The sequence below is a fragment of the Ochotona curzoniae genome, unplaced genomic scaffold (assembly GCF_017591425.1).
Source record: "Ochotona curzoniae isolate NIBS_2020 unplaced genomic scaffold, NIBS_Ocur_1.0 contig_2723, whole genome shotgun sequence".
Lineage (NCBI taxonomy): Eukaryota > Metazoa > Chordata > Mammalia > Lagomorpha > Ochotonidae > Ochotona > Ochotona curzoniae.
This window is the reverse complement of record NW_024465573.1, coordinates 25,431,870-25,455,250: the sequence shown is the minus strand read 5'-3', so window position 1 is coordinate 25,455,250 and position 23,381 is coordinate 25,431,870. Positions and strand designations below refer to the sequence as shown.

The 23,381-nt window shown below is 46.0% G+C and overlaps 1 protein-coding gene across 2 annotated transcripts in view; it reads right to left on the bottom strand.

The window, feature by feature from the left end:
- CBL (Cbl proto-oncogene) overlaps positions 1-19,113 on the bottom strand; it is a 99,003-nt gene extending 79,890 nt beyond the window's left edge. Inside the window, exon 1 of one of the 2 annotated variants that reach the window (XM_040977118.1) lies at positions 18,585-19,113. In XM_040977118.1, the coding sequence (XP_040833052.1) occupies positions 18,585-18,776 (192 nt within the window). In that variant the 5' untranslated portion in view covers positions 18,777-19,113. The remainder of the gene's footprint in view (positions 1-18,584) is intronic. The other variant, XM_040977119.1, reaches the window with a different exon arrangement.
- Between the last annotated feature and the right edge of the window lie 4,268 nt (positions 19,114-23,381).

Sequence of the window (23,381 nt, the reverse complement as noted above, 5' to 3'; positions counted from 1 at the left end):
CCAGCTTTCTGATAATTGACCTGGGAATGCAGTAGAAGATGGCCCAAGTAGTTAGGGTCCTGCCACTCATGTGGGATGCCTGGCCCAGCCTTGGCCATTGCAGCTATTTGAGAAGAGAACCAATGAATGGAATATCTTTATCTCTATTTGTAAATAAATAAATCTTTAAAATAAATGCATGGCTGACTCTACAAGCAAAGCAGCTTGGATACGGATATCCTAAGAGAGACAAAGTTCTACAATTTAGGAGCTTGAATTTAAATAACCACTATGTCATACAGGCAAGCTCTGAATCCAGCAAAGCATGATTCTGAACAGAGATCTCCATTTAGTCCCACTTTGATGAAAGACACTGAATTTTGTATCTTTTCAGTTCTGAGGTCTTATGTTTGAGGTTTTAAAACAACATAAAGCTATATCTTAAAAATCCAATGAACAGGGTATGGCACACTAGCTCAATTGATTAATCCTCCTCTCACAAGCCCCCAGGATCCCATATGGACACCAGTTTGTGTCCCAGCTGCTCTACTTCCCATCCAGCTTTCTGCTTGTGGCCTGGGAAAGCAGTAGAGGAGAGCCCAAAGCCTTGGGACCCTGTACCCACGTGGGAGACCTGGAGGAAGCTCCTGGCTTCAGACGGCTAGGCTCTGGCTGTTACAGCCATTTGGGAAGTGAACTAGCAGATTAAAGATCTTGCTTTCATCTTCTCTGTGAAATCTGCCTTTCCAATAAAAATGAATCTTAAAAAAAAAAAAATCCAGTGAACAATCCAGGTGGTGAGTTTAGTTCATTTTACATTTATTAACTTGACTAATATATTTTATTCCTACCATTTTGTTCTTACTTTCCAATTACACAGATCTTTCTGAGTTTAGGAAAGACACAAACTAGTAGAACAGAGAAGCCCAGACATAGATGCATACATAGATGGGTCCTTATCTTGTGACAAAGGAATGGTATTTCCCCAAAATGGTAGTAGAATATATACAGTGGTTGAGATGTCACTGGGGACATCTCAAATTCCTTATATTCCTGGGTTCAGGTCCCAGTTCTGTTCCCTATTCCTGCTTCCAGCAAACATGCACCCAAGGAGGCAATAGGTGATGTCTGAAGTGGCTGGATACCTGCCAACCATATGGTGGACCTGAAATAAACCCCTGCTTCCAACCCCAGCCCGCCCTAATCATTGAAGGTGGACAGTGAGCCAGCAGATGGGAGCTCCACCTGTCTCTTTCAAATAAAAAATAAGCTAGTAGATAGGAAAGGTTTCCTATACATAATATCTAGCCTGAGACCTGAAATTACAGGAAAGAGCTCAACAGAGTCAGCAAAATAGCTGAAACAGGAAACAACCACTCTGGCAGTGTAATGGGAGCAGGTCCGGATTTGCCAGAGGAGCAAAGCAGTCAGACTGAAATGCAGCGAGCAAGCAAAAGAGTGCCTGAGATGTGCAGCAGGCAGGAAATTAGCAAGCAGACACTATGACCACATCATCATACAGGCATACAATTATCACAAGACATGACCAAGTCATCATAGCAGCTTTTATGTTTTCAATTACATTTTTAAAAAACCTAAAGGTTAGTCATCATCTAATATTTTGAGAAAATTACATCAAATAGCCATATCTGACCAGCTGACTTCAGTCACTGCCCTTGATAAATGTTCACACCTCTTAGTTCTTGTATCTATAAATGCACAAATAATACCCATCTTATAATAAAATGTTTATGAAAGGCCTGGACAGTCCCAGTCAAATAGGTACCCAATAAATATTACTTCCTGCTTCCACTTCCATATTAACCAAGCTTATCGGCAGGCTAATCTTTTGAAGACATAATGGCAGACTTCACATCACACTTTAATGATTTCCAAAAGCTGGTAACTTAACTGGTACCAGCCTGGCCCATTTCACAGCTACCTTCTTAATCTTGTAGCTGTCTGATAACCAAGGAATAGAAAAAAGACAATAACAGGTAACACAGAAACAGGATGACCAACAACTGAAAAAACTTTAGTATGTGCCCCTTCAAAGTCCAAACCAAAGGCAACTCTCCATAAAATATCTATCCCTTTATGCAGGACTAAACACACCAGTCCTTAAAGTGAAACAGAGAAGTTGCTATGATATACTGGGACACCTCAACTGTACCAGTACAAATCCCAGCTGCTCCACTCTGATTCAGTTCTGTGCTAATGCACCTGGAAAAGTAGCAGAGGACAGCCCAAGTGCTGGGGCCACTACACCCATGTGAGAGACTCAGAAGAAGCTCCTGGCTCCTGGCTTCAGACTGGCCCAGCTCCAACAGCTAGAAACATTTGGGGAGCAAATAGCAAGATGAAAAATCTCTTTCTCCTTTTCCCTGTAGCTCTGCCTTTCATATACACATACAAATCTTTAAAAAATAAAAATATGTATGTTCTATTAACGTCACAGAGTTCATTATAGGTAGCTGGATCTATCTACTACCTTGAGTGGGAAAAAAGGTACACTTCCTTCAACAACAATAAAACTAAACTAAAACTTGTTCGATCTTACTTACATGCCCCAATCAGAATAACTGGTACTAAGGACAGTGGACTGAAAACTGACATCAACCCTCATAACAATAAAACGTCTCCAAAACACCTGACCAAATTTGCATTTTCGAACTAGTGCCATGTGTCTCCCACAAATTTTACTTATTTTCCTTCCTTAGAATGTGACCTTGTCCAGATCACTGTAGATGAAATGTCTGCTTTTTGAGATGAATCATCAGAGAGGCAGAAGTCAATCCAGCACTAACAACTCTGTGTCTCTGACTTGGGAACACTGATGCAGACCATGGGGAAAACAAAGAGATAAGCTTACTCTTTTGATATGAATAATCTTCAGAAGGAAAGAAAAGTGGCCTAAATATTTATAACTTCTTTAAAAAAGTTCCCAAAAGGCCCTGTGTGAATAATTCAAGTCAATAGTTAACATCAAGAGCCAAAACAACCAGCCTTTCTGACTTAGTGACTTTTAAATTAGCAGTCATAGTTAACCTCCAAGTACAAATGCACATGCTGAGCTTTAAAAAAATTCACTAAAAAAAGCCTTCTGAATTATAAAACATTTTCCTGCTTAGTCTGTCCTCCATTTGGCCAACTTGATGCTGCTTTCCAAGTCCTGCAGGGCAAAAATGGCTGCCTTTTGTTTATTTCTGCCTGTACATTTACAGCAGCACTCAGAACAATGTTGAAAAGAAATGTGCTTGGCTCTGGAAACCCACAGAATCCTTGGACAGCCTAGCCAGCCATTACACACTCCATTCATAGTTTTCTCAGAGACTTATTAGCTCCTCCCCTGGCTTCTGCCAAGGTTCAAAAGTCAACAGAAAAAAATTGTAAAGTGTTATGATGTCCACAAAAAAGAATAACATTACAGATTAAAATTGCTAATTTTTTAAATGAGAATTTACAGATAAATCTAATCCTGTTCTGAATACTACCCGGATATATCTATCCTAGAATTCCAATTTATCCTCAGAAGCATTTTTCATCTCTAAACCATGTTTCAAAAACAACTATTCAATACACACAGCCATTCATAAGCATGTAAAATTTTATTACTGTTTAGAAGAATCAAGACTACCTCAGAGGGAACAACACAGTAGCCTGGCAGCTAAAGTCCTTGCCTTGCACATGCCAGGATCCCATACAGGCACTAGTTCTAATCCCAGCAGCCCCACTTCCCTTCCAGTTCCCTGCTTGTGGCCTGGGAAAGCAGGAGAGGATGGCCCAAAACCTTGGGACCCTGCACCTGCATGTGAGACCTGGAAGAGGCTCCTGGCTCCCGGCTTTAGATTAGCTCAGCTCTAGCCGTAGCGGCTACTTGGGGAATGAATCAACAAAGAAAAGATCTTCCAGTCTCTTCCTTTCTGTATATCTTACTTTCCAATAAAAATAAATAAATAAGTATTAAAAAAAAAAAAACAGGATAACCTCAGAGAACAGGCAGTCCAGTGAAAAGGTCCCAGAGTATCTGAAGCCCAAAGACTCATCAACTACCCATTAACTACCCAGGCCACCTCTCTGGGTCTTAATTTCTACCTTGTAAATGAAAGAGTTCAAGCTAGTTCTAAAGTCTGCAAAGATTCATATTTCAGAAACTCCATCATCACAGAAACCTGAAGAGGTTTGACCAAAGCTCATGACTTTTAAAAAGACAAATCAGAAACCTAACATAAAAGGGGAAAAATGCATCATTGCTTGATCTGAAAAAAAGTCATTTGCTTCTCATTATCATTCTCCATTATTGACATATCAAAATTTCTTATTGGTTTTTGAATTCTAATTACCCCATAACATTTTCAAGATATCACCAACACTTTTTTTTAATTCATTTATTTTTATTGGAAAGTCAGATATATAAGAGGAAGAAAGACAAAGATCTTCCGCCTGCTGATTCACCCTCCAAGTGGCCACAACAGCAGAAGCTGAGCCAACCTGAAGCCTCTTCCGGTTCTCCTATGCGGGTGCAGGGTCCCAAGGCTTTGGGCCATCCTCTACCACCCTCCTAGGCCACAAGCAGGAAGCTGGATGGGAAGCAGGACTGCCGGGACACGAACCAGCACCCACATGAGATGCCAGTGCATGCAAGATGAGGACTTTAGCCACTAGGCTACCATGCCAGACCCACCAATGTTATTAAAAATATGATATAGGGTGGGCACTGTATAGCTGGTAAAGCTGCCCCTCTGATGCCAGCACCCCTTATGAGCACCAGTTTCAGGTCCTTGCTGACTGACCCCTTCACATCCATCTCTCTCCTAATGATCTGGGGAAATCAACAGAAGTTGGCCCTAGTTGGGGCCCTACTGCGACAAGGGTGATCCAGATGAAGCTCCTGGCATCTGGCTGTTTGGCGTAGTCCTGGCAGCTGTGGACACTTAAGTGAGCCAGTGGGTGAAAGATCTGTCTCCCCTCTTTGACTTTCAAATAAACAAAATCCATGCCACTTAACAAATCACTGTTAATCTCATTACTTGCATCTTACTATATCAAGTGTAGGAAAATACATTCATTGAATATAGTGTATGAAGTTAAGTAACTGACATGTTCTGACAGCTCAACAGTTTTTAATACATGGATTGTATTTTTTTTTTTGAAAAGATGTATTTATCTGAAAAGGCAACACAGCCAGCATATTGGCTCAAATGACTGGCTAGTCCACCACCTCCAAGCACCTAGATCCCATATGGGTGCTGATTCTTGTCTCTGCGGTCTTGCTTCCCATCCAGCTCCCTGCTTGTGGCCTGGGAAAACAGTAGAAGATGGCCCAATGCCTTAGGACCCTGCACCCATGTGGTAGACCCAGAAGCAGCTCCTGGCGCCTGGCTCCTTGGCTCAGCTCCAGCTGTTGCTGCCATTTGGGGAATGAAATCAGCAAGTGGAAAATCTTCATCTCTCCTTTCTATAAATCTGCCTTTCAAATAAAGATAAATAAATCTTAAAAAAAAGAGAGAGAGAGAGAGATCTTCTATCTGCTGGTCACTCCCCAAAGCCAGGATCCAGAAACTCCATCCAGGTCTCCACATGAATGGCAAGAGGCCAAGCACTTGACCATCTTCTGCTATCTTGCCAGATGTATTAGCAGACAGCTGGACTGGAAGGGAAGTGGACTCAATCCAGCAATCCCTATGTTGCCAGCAACAACCTACTGTGCCACAAAATCAGTCCCTATGGATTCTATTTCTAAAAGAAAAGAGTAATTTTTTTCCCAGTTATAAGTCAACATCAAACCAAATACTTCACATAACCTAGAGAGTAAATGATCCTGAGCGTCACTGTCAGATGCCATGCCACACAGAAACTCAGAGGCAACTGTGAACTACCACATTGCATCACAAAGGCTCCTGCTTAGTCTAAAGTCATTCTCAATCTCCTGTCTGGTCTCCTCAGGTATAACATAATGGTTTGTGATTTCCCAGAAGATTCCCAGAGCTGCTGGCTACCTTTTTTTTTCTAATAAAAAACCAAAATTTTAATTTTAATTAAAATCAAATTAACTGGAGCTAAGCTACTGTGTCGGGCTCTGGCTGCTTTCAATTGTATCACCATGACTTAAGTGTTCACATTAGCTCTTTAACTTCCTAGCACCTAGCATACATGTTCACTGAAAGCATGACTGTCGCAAGGTGCCAACATCATCTCACTTACGACAGCTACGAGTCAGTGACCATATCTGAACCAACAAACAAGGACTGTTGGTGGCAGCCGACTGTGGGAGGACAACAGGAGGTCCATACTCATTCTCAAGAATATTGAGCTTACACTTTTGCCATGCTGCCAGCCACTATGGGATTCTCAGCAGAGGCTTGGACTAGTGAGTCTGCCAGACTCTCTACTTTCAGTCTCCAAAATTACAAGCTAAATAAACCTCTTTGTAAGTAAAAAGAAAAATAGTTTATGTACAATTCCTTTACCCAGCAATTTCACTTCTGAGTTTATCTAAAGAAATATTTGCAAATGGCCTGACAGACAATACTTCATCATTGTTTCTATTGCTTCTAACATTAAAATTCAGAAATAGGGATGGTAGACATTATAGAACAGATTAAGCTGCCACTTGAGACACCTATGTCTTCTATTAGAGCACATGGGTTGGAACCCAGCCCTCACTTTCCTATCCAGCTTCCTGCTAAAACTCATCCTAAAGGCTAGAATTATATGGCTCAAGTACTTGGATCCCTGCCACTCACATGGAAAACCCAGATGGACTTCCTCATTCCTGGTTCCACCCAGACCCAGCCATAACTGTTACCACTGTTTAGCAAGTAAACCAGAAAATCAAAAATAACTCTTTCTTTCTCTCTCTGGTTTTGCCTTTCAAATAAACATAAACCTTTTTTATAAATTACTTAGAATACCATCACTATGAACTTATTAAATAACATAAATATGTATGGAGCTGGAATGTTGGCTCAACTGGCTAGTCCTTCAATTTCATACCAGATCAATTGGAATCATACATGGGTACCAGTTCATGTCCTGGCTGATCCTCTTCCCATCCAGCTCCCTGATTATGGCCTAGGAAAGCAATTATAAAGGATGATCCAAAGCACTGGGATCCTGCACCTGTGTGGGAGAACTGGAAGAAGCTCCTGGCTTTGGATCTGCTCAGTTCTGGTTTGTGGCCACTTGAGAAGTAAGCCAGCAGATGCAAGAGGTTCTCTGTCTGTCCTCTGTAAACCTGCCTTTCCAATCAAAATAATATATCTTTTATGAAAAAAAAGCACTTTTTTGAGATTCTGATACATCAGCAGATGTGAAATTGTGACCGGCTTTGGGTCAGTGTTGTAGCACAGCCTGCTAAGCTGCCTTATTCAATGCCAGCATCCCAGGAAGGCCAGTTCAAGTTCCACCTGCTCTGTTTCTGACTCAGCTCCCTGCTAATGTGCCTGTCTGGGACACAACAGGGGATGGCCCAAGTTTTTGGACCCCATATGCGAGAACAAGACAAAGTTTCAGCCTTCACCTTGACCCAGTCCTGGGGCACTGCAGCCATTTGGGGAGTGAACCAATAGATGGAAGATAAATATATCCGCATCTGTGTGTGTGTGTGTGTATGCTCTGCCTTTCAAATAAACATATAATTTCTATATAAAAAAATCTTAAAGTATTGTATCAGGAATTAGTAGGGCTTAATTGTCTTAAGTGATAAAATGCTAAAAAATCAGCTACTTGATAAAGTTGAAAAAATCATTCTCAAGGGAAATGCAGTCCATCCAACCTTAGAGCCACTTATGAAAAAAGGTAAGGCTGCAAAGGGTGGGCTCCAAACAACAGAGAAAATCCCTGAGAATGACAAGTATTTGGGGGTATGAAGGTAAAAGGGAACTTTCACACTCTGTTCTAGATAGATTATGATTCATAAATTGTATTTCTGTTTTTCTCAAAGAACACTAGAGTGTTGACCTGCTAGTTCACAACAGATCTAGGAATGGATGAGATAGGAACTGGGCTCCCATCCCACTCAATGAAGGCACTATGAACTGCATTATCCTGAAGCCTTCCTCCATGGCAGATCAAAGCAGTGAGTGGCAGCTCTGAGAAGGTGCCCAGGCAGCAGAGCACTCCGCAACTGGTCATCCATTCCCCAAGCTGCAGACAGGAGGCCAGGATCACTGCGGATACCTTCTGAGAATTTCAGGAATATCAAGGGGAATAGTACCACGTCTTGCCCCATGCTTGGACACCCAGGATGTGCATCACCAAAGTCCTCATGAGCATCCCTTTTCCATCTTTGTGGAAGCTGCTGCAGGAAAGAACACTCAGGAGAGCTGAAGCTGGCTTCCAGTACTCCTGGTTGACTACTCCCACCTATTTCCTTCTGGAATAAAATGTGCTAATCAGGGAAACATTTCACAATGACTTGTTTGTTATAATCCCCCTCTTCTGGCAAACCTATTGAAGACCAGAACTAACTTCACTGGAAAATGGAGTAGAAACTTGGGCTCAGTTTTCAAATTAATACTTAGTTCTAGTTTCCTATTAAGGTGAATCAATGGGGGAATGATTCTTCATGAATAAATAATACTGTGCTCAAATATAACACAACTCTGATTTAAGGGGAGTCTCAGGGAGTAATTCCACCCTAACTTACCAGATTCATTGTATGCTGCTGGCTCATAGCATACTAAAAACAGTTTCAGGGGTGGGTATTTGTATGGCAGTTAAGGTGCTTCTTGGAACACAGTGTTTCTTCCCACAGTGAATTGCCTGGGTTCCAATTCCAGCTTCACTCCTGCTTGCAACTTCTTAGTAACATATACCCCGGGGAGGAAGCAGCTGATGGCTCAAAAAGTTCAGTTCAAGGAAATCTGGGAGACCCAGACCGACTTCCTGGCTCTGGCTATCACAGGCACTAAGGAGTGAGCCAAGACATAGATCTTAACACCCTGTAACGTGTGCTATGCCTTTCAACTAAAGTAACAATTAAAAACAAAACAAAAAAACTCTTCCTATCGCAAAAATCACCAAAAACTTTCACCAAAGTCAGAAAATGAGCACAGCCCAACTCCTAAGTTATTCTATAATCATTTCAAACTTTCTATCACTAATCACACAAATTAATTGATTCATGTTTCACAATAAGGAATTTTACATGTTTTGAGGAAATTCCTAATAAACACAAAAGTAATCAATCATGCTTCAAATTGACTACATACTGATTTCCTGAGCTAAAATCACTTTTGGTAAGTGATATTAGACTTCAGCACTTAAAAAAAAAAATTCCCAGACCAGAATCCCCCAATTAATGAGGACTATGTTAAGCTTCAGAGAGGGGAGGGACAGATATGTCAATAAACTGAATTGTTAAGTGTTAAATGTTAACTGTTAAGTGTTGAGGTGTTAAGGACCACCTTAGACAACATGAGTTAAATACAAGAGGAAAATACTCACATGCAGAGCAACCAGTGCCCAGAACCCAAGGCAACACTAACCTCTGTGAAGCAGACAACAACGTTCACTGAATGCTACTAGCTGACCGCAGCCTTCCCATCAGTCAAGACAACAGAAGAGATGGAGTGCTGATGTGTTCCTGCCTAAGACACTTAATAAATGCAGTTAAGCGTGCTTAATGATTGAGACACACTGCAAGAAATGCACCACAGGACCAACACTATAGCACAGCTAGCTAATCCTCTGCCCTGTTGCGCCAGCATCCCATATGGGTACCAGTCTGTGTCCCAGCTGCTCCAGTTCCAAGCCTGCTTTCTGTGTTTGGCCTAGGGAAGCAGTAGATGATGGCCCAAAACCTTGGACCCCCACACATGCACTGGAGACCCAGCTCCTAGATCCTGGCTTTGGATCAACTCAGCTCTGCAAGCTGCAGCAATTTGGGGAGTGAACCAACAAATGGACAACTTCTATCTCTGTCCTATCTGTAAAATCTGCCTATCAAATAAAAATAAATAAATACTTTAAAAATTAAAAAAAAAAAAAGGGTCTGACACAGTGGTCCAATGGCTAGGTCCTCACCTTGCATGTGCTGGGATCCCATATGGGTTTCCAATCCCAGTGGCCCCACTTCCCATCCAGCTCCCTGCTTGTAGCCTGGGAAAGCAGTTCAGGATCGCTCAAAGCCTTGGAATTCTGCACCCACGTGGTAAACCTGGAAGAGGCTTCTGACTCCTGGCTTCAGATCGGCTCAGTACCGGCTGTTGCAACCACTTGAGGAGTGAATCATCAGATGGGAGATCTTCCTCTCTGTCTCTTCTCCTCTCTGTATAACTGACTTTGCAACAGAAATAAAATAAATATTTTAAAACAAAATTTAGAAAAACGAAATGCAGGCCCAGTGCTGTGGCCTAGCGGCTAGGGTCCTTGCCTTGAATGTGCTGGGATCCCATATGGACACTGATTCTAATCCTGGCAGCTCCACTTCCCATCCAGCTCCCTGCTTGTGGCCTGGGAAAGCAGGAGAAGACAGCCCAAAGCCTTGGGACCCTGCACCCACATGGGAGACCTAGAAGTTCCTGGCTCCTGGCTTTGGATCGGCACAGCACCAGACACTGTGGTCACTTGGGGAGTGAACCATCGGACGGAAGATCTTCCTCTCTATCTCTTCTCCTGTCTGTAAATCTGACTTTGTAATGAAAATTAAATCTTTAAAAAAAAAGAAAAAGGAAATGCATCATAAGACAACTTCATTTTAAGAATACTATAAATGTGCTCACATATGGTACAGCGCAAGGAATCCACACAGCCTCCATTAGCATAGACTACGGTGATTATGCTAGCAAAGCAACCTTACGACACAACAGACAACCTTTGACACATAAGAACAGGTTCTTACGCGGATTAAAAAAATCTATCACAGGGGCTGCCACTGAGGCATACCACATTAAGCTACTGCCTGCAATGCCGGCACCCCTGAGATGGTCCAGCTGTTCCACTTCAGATCCAGCTCCCAGCTAATGGCCTAGGAAAAGCAGCTCCAGCTCTGCACTCATGGGGGAGATCCAGGAGATGCTCCTGGCTCCGTGACTAGGCTCGCCCCAGCCCTGGCTATTGTGAGTGAACCAATGGATAGTAGATCTGTATTTTTTTGTGTGTGTGCACACATCTGTGTAATTTTGCTTTTCAAAAAAATTTAAAAATTATTTCCAAAAAGTCTAGCATAATAAATTCATAAACCAATAACAATCCTTTTTACTATCCTTACCAATTACCACGAACTGTATATGAGCATATATGCTACACCTTCATAGCACCGGCAGCAGGACAGGTTTGTCTATTCCGGTGTCACCACAGTCACATGAGTGACACTACATGGGCAACACAACAAAGGTACAGCCCACTGGTAACAGAAACATAGACTGAGGCTTGGGATAGCAGTAATCCTGGATTCCACTCAGGCTCCACCATTAACTAAACTGCTCAAACCTCTCTGAGCCTAGAAGTCTACTTCTATGAAACTGGATGATACTGATGAGGAACTACTACAGGAAATAAACAAATTTCTTGTAATTACAATCAGTCCCCACCCCACATCTTTCCCTTTTAGCTATCCCTTTGGGCAAACAAAGTAATTTAATTCAGCAAAAAATACACAAAGTACCCATTACTGTCCAAGGCACCAGGACCACACAGTTCAAGAGGCAAGTAGGTCAAGCAGCTGCCTGCAAGTTTTGGAGAGGTTAAGATAAACCCAGGAGAATCATCCCTAAATGTTTAGAGAGTGGATACAACATAATTCTCCCTTAGTCACTTATCACATATGTATCTCTTACAATGTAATCTTCTGGAGTGTAAGAATTTATACCTTGTGCTGTGCTTATAACTCAGCACACCTACAAGGAAGAAAAGTTAAGAAAGAAAGCAAGGACCCCGCATGGCAGCCTAATGGCTCAAGTTCACCCCTAGTATGCACCAAGATCCCATATGGGCAACGGTCCAATTTGCACCCTGACTGCTCCACTTCCCTTCCAGCTCCCTGCATGTGATCTTGGAAGGCAGTCGAGGATGGCCCAAAATCTTGGGACTCTCTACTTCCCTTCCAGCTCCCTGCTTGTGGTTTGGAAAGGCAGTCGAGGATGACCCAAAGCCTTGGGACTCTGCACCCGCATGAGAGACGCAGAAGAAGCTCCTAGCTCCTGGCTTCGGATTTGCTCAGTTTCAGCCCTTACAGCTACTTAGAGAGTCAACCACTAGATGGAAGATCTTTCTGTATCTCCTCTCTGTAAACCTAACTTTCCAATAAAAATAAACAAGTCTTTAAAAACAAACAAAAAAACAACAGGGAAGCGAACATCAAGTTGCGCAGGATATGAATGGGCATGGAGCCAGCATGATGCTCTAATGGTTAAATCCTTGGCGTGCATGTACCCACATCCCACATGGGCACCATATCCATTGATTGACTCCCCAAAGGCCACAATGGCCAGAGCTGGGCCAATCAGAAGCCAGAAGCCAGAAGCCAGGATTTTCTTGTGGGTCTCCTACATGAATGCAGGAACCCAAGAACCGCCTTTTCAGGCTATAAGTAGAGAGCTGCACTAGAAGTAGGGCAGCCAGACACAAACCTGTACCTATACCAGATGTCCTGACATTACATGTGGTAGCTTCACCCACTACACAAGGCTATCCCAAAACTTACACTTTGAAGAAAATAACTTTTTCTAATAAATAACATATCATTATAAAAAGCAAGAAAACCTTACTGCTTTAATTTTGTAAACTAATTTAAAATAAAAGTGTCAGGAGGGCCATTATGGTGTGGCACTAAGGTGCCCCTTACAGGTAACCACACCCCATATCACAATGCTGGGATCGAACCATAATTCTGCTTCTCATACCACTTCCCACTAATGCACATCCTGGAAGCAGACGATGATGGCTCAAATACCTAAGCCCCCGCCATGCCACCCATGTGGGAGAGTGAGAGACCTGGACAGAGTCCTAGCTCCTGGTTTTGGCCTGACCCAGCCCTGTGTACTGCAGATATATAGAAGGGATGGAGTAGGCTCGTGGCTTTGGCCAGGAATCAGAAAATGGAAGACCATCTCTCTTCCTCCCACTCTCATCACTCTTCATTTAAAATCAATAAATAAATCTTTAAAAGCGAAACTAAACTTTTTAAAGAAATATTTATCTATTTGACTTCGTCAGAGTTACAGAGAGAAAGAGAAGCCAGAGAGAAACCTTCCATTCACTTGGTTCACTTCTCAAATGGCCACAATGTAATAGCCAGAGCTGGGATGGTCTAAAGCTGAGTGCCAGGAGCCTCTTTCAGGTCTCCCATGCAGGTGTAGGGCTGCAAGGCTTTAGGCCATCCTCTATTGTCTTCTCTGCTATAAGCAGGGAGCTGCATCTAAAGTGGAGCAGCTGGGATACAAACCAATGCCCATATCTGATTTTGGCACTGACAGGCAAAGGATCAGCCTACTTTTCCACCATGCAGGGGACCCCAAAAACAGTAACAGAAAAAGACCTTCAGGAGCCAGCATTGTAGCATAATGGGTAAAAGGAAAAGCCATTGCTGCCCACAGTGCCAGCAATTCTTATGGGTGCCAGTCTTGGTTGCTCCACTTGCAATCCAGCTCCCTGTACTATGCCTAGGAAAGCAGCAGAGAATGACCCAGTGCTTGTGCCCTTGTACCCACACGGGAAACCCAGAAGAAGTTCCTGGCTCGTGGCTTCAGCCTGGCCCAGTTCTGGCTTTCACGCCATCTGGAAAGTGAACCAAGGTTTAGAAGGTATCTCCCCTGTGATTCTGCCTTTCAACTAAATGAACAAATCTTCAGATGCCCTGGATGATAATCTGAGTTGGCCTCTCTTTACAAATAAACAAACAGACTAGGATAATTTGGTCTAAGGTTTAAGATGTCAAACTCCTGGGCCAGCATGGTGGTTGAACAGGCTAATCACCCACCTGCAAGATCTGGTACCCCATATGGGTACACGTTCCAGCTGCTCCCCTTCCCACCCAGCTCCCTGCTTATGACACAGGAAGCTGAGGAGGATGACCCAAAGTCTCAGGACCCTGCACCTGCATGAGAGACCCAGGAGAAGCTCCTGGCTTCTGGCTTCAGATCAACTCAGCTCTGGCCACTGCAGCCACTTGGGGAGTACACCAGCAAATGGAAGATCTTTCTCTTTGTCTCTCCTTCTCTCTGTGAATCTGCCTTCCCAACAAAAAATAAAATAAAATAAAATAAGTAAATCTAAAAATAGAGAATGTCTACATACCCTATCGAGTGGAATACCTGAGGTCAACACTCAGCTCCTAACTCTAGCATCCTGTTAATGCCTGTCTTAGCATCAAGGTTCAAATGACTGGGTTCCAGCCAGTCACATAGGAGACCTAGACTGACTTTCCTGCTGCTCACTATGGTTCTGGCCTGACCCTGACCTTAGCAACCACTGTAGATGTCTGAGAGTGAATTGGGCGCTGGGAGCCCATAGTCTCTCTCTCAACTCCTCCACCTTCAAAGAAGTATGTAAAAATAAAAACAGTACAAACCCAAAGAAGTAGGCAAATTTTCTTACATCAGGAAGCTAAGAATAGCTTTTACTTTTTAAAAAGATTTATTTATTTTTATGTGAAAGAATTACAAAGAGAGAGACAAAGGAGATCCTTCATCTGTAACTCCACTCCCCAGATGGCTGCAATAGCCGGGGCTGGGTAGGTCTGAACAAGGAGCCTGGAGTTTCTTTCATCTCCTTCATGCACACAGGAACCCCAGAACTCCTGGGCTGCCCTCCTAGGCTACAAGCAGGGAGCTGGATGAGAAGTGGAGCAGCCAGAACTCAAGTTAGTGCCCATACAGGATGCTGACATTGCAGATAAGAGTTGTAACAGGGACCAGTACAGTGGTGCAGCAAGCTAATCCTCCACTCTGTGGTGCCAACATCCACTATGGATACCGATTCATATCCCAGCGTTCCAGTTCCAATCCAACTTACAGCTGAGAAAGCAGCAGAAAACGGCTTGAGTCTGGGGACCCTGTATCCTCGTGGCTGACCTGAAAGAAGCTCTTATCTTCTGCCTTCGGGTTGGCTTAGCTCCGGATGTTGTGGCCACTTGGGGAGTGAACTAGCAGATAGCAGACCTTCTCTATCTCTCCGCTCTCTATAAATTTGCCTTTCAAATAAAAATAAATCTTAAGGAAAAAAAAAAAGGAGTTGTAACAAATGTCAGCAACAAAACAGGATTACACACATGGCCAACAAACTTTAAGTATTTCCTATTCTTCCTTTACAGAAAACATTTATGAAGCCTTGCTCTACTTCAAAATGAACTTTAAGTCTCTAAGTAGCTCAATAATTTAAAAGTCATTTTTAATCCAGAGTCATTTCCATAACTTTTGTTTCTACTCTCTTTTCTGGTGTCTTGTTGCTACCAGGAGTCACTTTCTTCACATGGATTTATTTACACATGTGATTACAATATCCTGGAGTAAAAAAATACAAAAAAGAAAAACTTGGGTCCAGCACGGTAGCCTACACCTCAGCTTCTGCTTGTAGCACCGGCATCCCATATAGGCGCCAGTTCGTGTCCTGGCTGCTCCGCTCCCAACCAGCTCCCTGCTTGTGGCCTGCAAAGCAGCGAAAGACGATGCAAGTCCCTGAGCCCAAGACCCAGTCATTGTAGCTATTTGAGGAATGAACCAGCAGATAGATTCATATTTTTTCCCTTCCCCCCTCCCACCTCTAACTCTGCCTTTCCAGTGAAAATAAATAAATATTAGAAAAAAAAACTAGAGGCTGATTCTATGTAACTTTTGTTTAATGACAAGCATTCTAACAAGATTTTTCCCAACAAGTTTCAGTTCCATAATGAATCAGTTAATTAATACATGGGCCTTATGCTGACTACAAACCCTGACTTAAACCAACTTCTCCAACCGCATATCTCCAATATGGTTGGAGCGAGGTGTGACTAACAGTTCCCAGGGCCAATTCAATATACAGATTCAAAGTGACCAGACTATCATTCATCCCTCTTACAATGACAAGGCTAAAATAGGTGTAAAACAATAGCTGAATATATTCAATGAAAGCAAGGAACCTTCTTATACCACGAAGTAAGGTGTTAGGACACATTTGAGACATTCTGCGCTCAAAACAAGAAGAGTAAAAGGAACAGTACAATGTGGGCGTCCTTAGGGGTTCCTCTTGCCATCAGCTTACAGAGGGAAGCCTACGGGCCTCTACCACCCACATGGGAGATCCCCACTGAGTTGCAGACTCCTAGCTTCAGCCTGGCACACGCCCACTGCAGCTGAGGCAGCCATTTAGGGAGTAAACCAGCAGGCGCAGGCTGTCTTTTGCTCCCTCTGCTCTGTGATTCTGCCTTCCAAATAAACTTATTATTTTATATTTTAAAAAAAATTCAAAAATGGAAAAGTAAAAATCCCTTTTCTTAAAGCTACCAAAATTGAGACAGCATCTCGCCTCAAAACTGAGTCTTTATCCTTTCCAAATAACTAGGCTGCAGAAAATCAAAATTTAATATTTATATCTTCAGAGAGATGAAAGAGTAACTTAACAGATAATTTCATTTGGACTACCTTATTTGTAATTTTTTTTAAAGATTTATTTTTATTATTTTTTTCATTGGAAAGGCGGATATACAGAGAGGAGAGACAGAGAGGAAGATCTTCCGTCCGATGATTCACTCCCCAAGTGAGCCGCAACAGATGCTATGCCAATCCGAAGCCAGGAGCCTCTTCTGGGTCTCCCACGCGGGTGCAGGGTCCCAAAGCTTTGGGCCGTCCTCTGCTGCTTTCCCGGGGCCACAGGCAGGGAGCTGGAAGGGAAGCGGGGCTGCCGGGATTAGAACCGGCGCCCATATGGGATCCCGGGCGTGCAAGGCGAGGACCTTTAACCACTTGCGCCACCGCGCCGGGCCCTATTTGTAATTTTTTTAAGATCTATTTTTGGGGCCTGGCGGGATAGCCTAGCGGCTAAAGTCCTCACCTTGCACATGCCAGTATCCCATATGGGCGCCAGTTCTAATCCCGGCGCCCCGCTTCTCATCCAGCTCCCCGCCTGTGGCCTGGGAAAGCAGTTGAGGACGGCCCAAGGCCTTGGAATCCTGAGCCCATGCAGGAGACCAGGGTGAGATTTCTGGTTCCTGGCTTCACATCGGCGCATCTCCAGCTGTTTCGGCAGCTTGGGTCCACTGTGCCCAATTTTCCATGATAAACTACTTTAAAATGTTCATATTTTTCATAGTAGAGGAGTCTATTGAGTCCTGAATAATAAATCTAAAAAATGAAAACCTGCAAACTTCAGGTGTTGAATATATTCATTATACTTTTGAAACACGTCAGCACAATGAAAGTATCCTTGACAGACGTACCTTTCTGCTATGGTTTGATGACAAGCCCTATTCATAAAGTTACTACCGCCCCTCCTCACTGGCCAGCAGAGACACTTGTTACACCAAGTGCAAGGCTGATCATTTAGCCATGGCCTGAGCAAAACCGGCCCTGAGAAAGTCACTCAGAAGCCACTGAGGCGCACGGCAGGACTGTTAATTCACACACAGGACTTATGAGGCATTTATATAAAACATTTACATCTGCCAAGTGCTTCATAATCTTTTTATTAGCTGTTTCCAGTCCAAAATAACCCATGAAGAACTTTACAGAAGAGGAACCTAGGCCCAGAGAGGAACTAAAGAAAACCAACCGTTCCCTGGAGGAACTAGCAGCATGCCAGATCCTTCTAAACACTTTCCCTCGGCCCTCCGAATTCTGCCAAAGTTATTAACGCATACGAGCAGTATCACAGGCGCACACTCGCTAACAGAGCGTGAGACCGCTGCCGCGCCTCAGCACTAGGAGCTCAACTCGCACATTTCATCACGGAAACGATCTGTGAGGAAGCAACCGTCTCACAACAAACTTCGGGGGGGCGACCTATGAAGGAGCTATTTTTCTAGGGGAAAAAACAAACAAACAAAAAATTGCCAAAGAGGCTGGTCCGACAGGCTGGTAGAGCAGGTGGTGCTGTAAGTGGCCCGTTACCCACAGCAGCGGGCAGCGGCGGGCGGGAGGAAGTGGCCACCCGGCCGGACTCGGGCAGTCCACCTCTGGGGCAGATAGCACTCCTCGCCAACACTTGTGGTTTAATCAGTGCCTATCGCGGAACTGGCCGCGGATCGGCCCCGGCTGGTGCAGGAAAACTTCCCTCCCGGCCCCCCATTTCCAAACATCCCTATCTCTGGAAGCTCGGTGGTCAGGGCTGAATGAGAAAACACCACAGCCCGCAGCTCGCCGGGCCATAACCGCATCTCCTCGGGCGATCCCTCCCTCCGCAAGTCCAACACTTCCTCACCCCGCCCTCCCTTCCTGGTTCCCGGGGCCCATTCCGCGACCCAGATCCCCGCCACCCCGCTCCGGGTCCGGACCCCGCAGCCCTCCCGGGCCTTCCGCCGCCTCACCTTCCCCCGGCCCCCGCTCCCGCCCAGCCTCCCGCCCCCAGCCGCGACCCGCGGCCCTCCACCCGGTGCCCCGGCCCCGCGGCCTCGCCCGGCGGCCCCTCCCCCGCTCCGCCGCCCACGCCCACCCTGCGCCGAGTCCGCGCGGCACGCAGGCCTTCACCTTGTCCATGAGCTTCCAGCACTTCTCCACCATCTTCTTGTCCACGGTGCCCGGCGGGTGGGGGCTGAGGTGGTGGTGGTGGTGATGCGGCTGGAAGGCGTCCTTCATGAGCCCAATCAGGCCGCCCGAGCCCGAACCCCCAGAGCCGCCGCCGCCCCCGGCCCCAGAGCTCTTCTTCACGTTGCCAGCCATGGCTCGAGCACGGTCCGGGGGCCCCAGCCGGCTCTGCCGGCTTCGCTCGGCTGCGAGCGAGGGAAAGAAGGAGGGCGTGAAGGAGGGGCCTCTCCCGGCCGCCGCCGCCGCCGCCGCCGCCGGCTACCAGGGCGGAGGGAGGAGCGGCCGCGGGGAGGGGAGTGGGCGGCGTCGGGAGAGCGCGGGGCGCGCCCCTTCCGAGAGCGCGCACCCGAACGGGCGGAGCGCGGGGGCGCGCGCCCGGAGCGGACCAGGCAGCTGGGCGAAGCGGGCGGCCGCGGCGGGACCGGGCAGCGACCCTTTCCGCACCGCGGCCCGCGCTCGCCTCGCCGAAAGCCGGGGCCGAGTTTCCGCAGCCCGCGGAGGCCGGGCGGGGGAGGGGGCGGGGCCAGCGGAGCCCCCGCGCCTGCGCCCTCTGCTGGACAAGCGGAGGAACGAGGGCGGGCGGGCCCGGCCCGGAGTCTGCGCACTAAGCCGCGCTCGGGCCCTGCGTGCCGGTGGTGGGTAGAGGAGGTGCGCGCTGCGGGAGTGGGTCATTGGCATGCGTAACGTGACAGGTGGCGATGGAAAAACTCTTAACGTCAGGCCTTTCCCCCCCCCCACTCGTGACAAGGAGGAAGTTCAGCTTAGGGTTGTTTGGCACTTGAGAATGGTGGGGAAATGGAGAAAACGGAAAGGTTTCTCCACCCACTAGTGTTGGCCATTCTTCATGGAGGACCCACCAAGGACAGGACAGGAAAGCCAATACTGCGGATAGTCCGAGCCTGGACCCAGGCCCCAGAAAGGCTGGCGACGCTCGGCCCCTCTGACCTCTTGCAAACAAAAGCAGTTCCCTTTTTGTTCTCCACCCCATCCCCCGCGGCCCCCTTTTCTTCTGAAAGCCTGGTTCCTGTTCTAGGGCTCGGCGGTGCACTTCAGATTCCTGCTCAGCGCTTTTTGCAGCACAGCTCAGCCGCGCCTGCCCCAGGCGGCCGCCTCCAGAGCCTCGGCGACCGCTGCACGCACCGGCAGCGGGGGCCGGGGGAATAGAAATGCCGTCCGGGCACTTCCACTTCTCTCTAAAAGTTCCGTTGGGAGAACTTTCAAAATGAGAACTTCCCTTCTAAAACATAGAGTGCTCTGCCCTAGTTTGCTAATTGCGAGGCTCGCTCTGGGAGTTTGCCAGCGCGGTCTGTCCAGGGAGCTCAGTTCCGCCCTAGATCCCCCTCCTCCACCGAGTCCTTGGCTGCTTAATGGAGGGTTAGGCTGCTCGGGGACGCCTGCAACAGAAGGCGATCCCTTTGAACTCCAGGACGGGTCTGCGGGACATCCTAGGTCTGCAAATCAATCGCCCTTATCTAAGATGGATCTTGGCGTCAACACGATCATTTCCTAAGCAATCAGTAGCATTTCCTTTGCTCGGCTCCTACTTAGAGAACAATGCGTGGAGGGAAAATCTGGCCAAAGCTCTAAGGAAACTGTCCCAACTTTCTCCACCTGGTGCCACCACCCTGGTTACAGACTCTCCTTTTTCCTTCTGGCCTGGTGAAATGTTTCCTCTGATTTCTCAGCTACCCTGGCGCTGTCCTGCCACCATCAGCTTCCTAATGTGAAGTCTTTGTCTCTCCCTCCTTCCTTCCCTCCTGCCCCCAAACAGTTCCCATCATCTAGAAAAAAATTCCCAGTCATGAGCCAACAACAGAATAAAAGACCTTGCATTTTACACTATTTCCTAACACATAGATCCCATGCTGGGCTTTCTACATATATCACAAAGTCCCTCTTTTCACACACACACAGACACACACACACACACACCCCACTAGGGGCATTCTGCCTGACTTGTGCTGTTGATATCCAAGACTCGGTTCGATACTGTCCTCCATGCTGCACATTCCAGCTACAGGTAATCACTCCCTCCTCTAATTTGCATGCCCATTCATTTCTCTTTTTAAGATATATTTTTATTTGTATTGGAAAGGCAAAGAGAAAGTGATACAGAAAGATCTTCCCTCTGCTGACTAACTTCCCAAGTGGCCGCAACAGCAAGAGCTAAGCCAGTCAAAAACCAGAAGCCAGGAGTTTCTTCTGGGTCTCCACGCAGGTGCAGGCTTTGGACATCCTCGACTGCTTTCCCAGGCCACAAGCAGGGAGCTGGATGGGAAGCAGAGCAGCCAGGACATGAACCAGTACCCTACTTGGCTTATTTTCAAAAAGGCCCTGCACATGGGACTGAATGGTTGATCACATGTTTTTCCCAACCTGGGTTTTGTTCAAGCTGGTTCTTCTGCTATCACATCATGTAATGTGTGGCACTTTTTCTTATGCCACTTCACCTGAGCCACAAATCACATCCTCATTCTGCACCTGAAAGTGGGTCGACTGAATGTACTGGTAAACTAAATGCTACTGTGACATGATAGTTACTTGTGTTCCGTCATCTCTGTCCTCAACATGTCATTTTATGCACCAGCCCAAAGGAGACATGCAATATCCCATGGCAGTCATCCCCGCTCAAGCTACTAGATGAGGAGAAGGAGGGGATCTGGAACCCCCCTGAATTTTAGGGCAAGGGCTGGTCTGGATGGAGAATAAATAAGAAAGCACTAAAAGGGGCCAGCATGTGGTACATCAAGCTAAACTGCCATCATGACACATCAGAGTACTGAGTCCAAGCTGCTCAGCTACCAATCCAGCTTTCAGCTAATGTACCTAGGAAGGCAGTGGAAGAAAGCCCAAGTGTTCGAATCCCTATGCCCACATGGGAGACCTCAATGGAGTTCCAGGCTCCTGACTAGAACTTTGTCAAGTTCTAACTATTGCAGCCATTAGGGAAGTAAACCAAGAAATGGAAGCACTGTCTGTCTCTCTCTCTCTCTTCTTTTATCACACTTTCTTCCCTCCTTTCCTTTTGTTGTTAGTGATATATTTATTGGGAACCAGCATTGTGGCACAGTGGGTAAAGCCACCATCTGGGATGCCAGCATCCCATACAGGTATTGATTTGGGACCCAACTGTACCACTTTCGATCAGCTTCCTGCTACTGTACCTGGGAAAGCAACAGATGATGGCCTAAATGCTTGGGCCCCTGCATCCACTAAGGAGACCCAGAGGAAGCGCCTGGCTCCAAGCTCCTATCATTGTGGCCATTTGGGGTATGAACTAGCAGATGAAAGATCTATTTCTTCTATCTCTGTCTTCTCTCTCGGTGTAACTCTGACTTTCAAAACAAAGAAAAATTTTAATCCTTTTTTTAAAAAGAGAGCTGTTGGGCCCAGTGGCATGGCTTAGTGACTAAGGTCCTCACCTTAAATGCACCGGCATCCCATATAAGCACCAGTTCTAGTCCCAGCAGCTCCACTTCCCATCTTGCTCCTTGCTTGTGGCCTGGGAAAGCAGATGAGGACAGCTCAAAGCCTTGGGACCCTGCACCCACGTGGGAGACCTGGAAGAGATTCCTGGCTCCTGGCTTTGGATCGGCACAGCACTGACCGTTGCGGTCACTTGGGGAGTGAATCATCGGATGAAAATCTTCTCTGTCTCTCATCCTCTCTGTATATCTGACTTTGTAATAAAAATAAAATAAATCTTTTTTAAAAAATACAAAATGTCCACAGATTAGAGAAGCACCATGCGGCCACCAGATGTCCAACAAGCATGACTCAACCATCGCCTGGGTCAGCCTGCTACCCAGAGCCAGGATCTCTCATCCTCAGATCTTGTGACTTCTCCTACGCATCCACTTCTCACGCGGGCTGGCAATGATCAAGAATGCCCAAAGTGGACAGAGACAGAGAGAAGCTCCTCCAGAGAGCACCTGTGGGTCCCTTCAGCCACATTAAGATAGGCCATGTGGTTTCTGCTGATTCTGTCCCAGCCACTGTGGTACCAGGAGACACAGGGAGCAGACAGGTGGTCTGGCTCCAGGAAAGTACAGGGCTGCAGGGAGGGAGGGACTGCCTGATAGCACCTCTTTCTCTGATTCATTTTCCTAGCTGCTTGTCACTCTGGCAAAAGGCTAGGAAATATCTGAACAAGGAACTCATTTCTACACTACCCAGGAATAATCTAAAATTTAAAAACTTGAGCTGTTACCAGATCATAATGGGTTATGCCACTGCCTACATGGCAAGCACCTCATTTCAGAGTGCTTATCTGATTCCATTTCTAATCTAGCTCCCTGCAAATGCACCCGGGAAGGTGACAAAAGATTCACCAAGTACTCGGTCCCATACCACCTATCAGAAAGACCTGGATGAAATACTGGGCTCTCGGTTACCAGCTGGCTCAGACCTGGCTGTTGTGGCATTGAGGGAGTGAAGCAGCAGATGGAGGATGTCTTTCTCCCTGTCTGTGTCATTCTGCCTTTCAAATAAATAAATCTTTAAAAATAAATAAATCGTTTAGGAAATTTGAGAATTCAAGCAAACCCACTAGAGGGAGCCCCAACCAACTGTACCATACAGGGAAATTACCATACAGGTAATTTCTGGACACCTTTCTGAAAATCAACCACCTACAGGCAATAGACTCCATCAGTGTGCATGAAAACAATCACGTTAAAACCCAGGGTTTTTCGCATTTGCAAAATCAATTGTGTTAGACCAAGAAGCTGAGGCTGAACC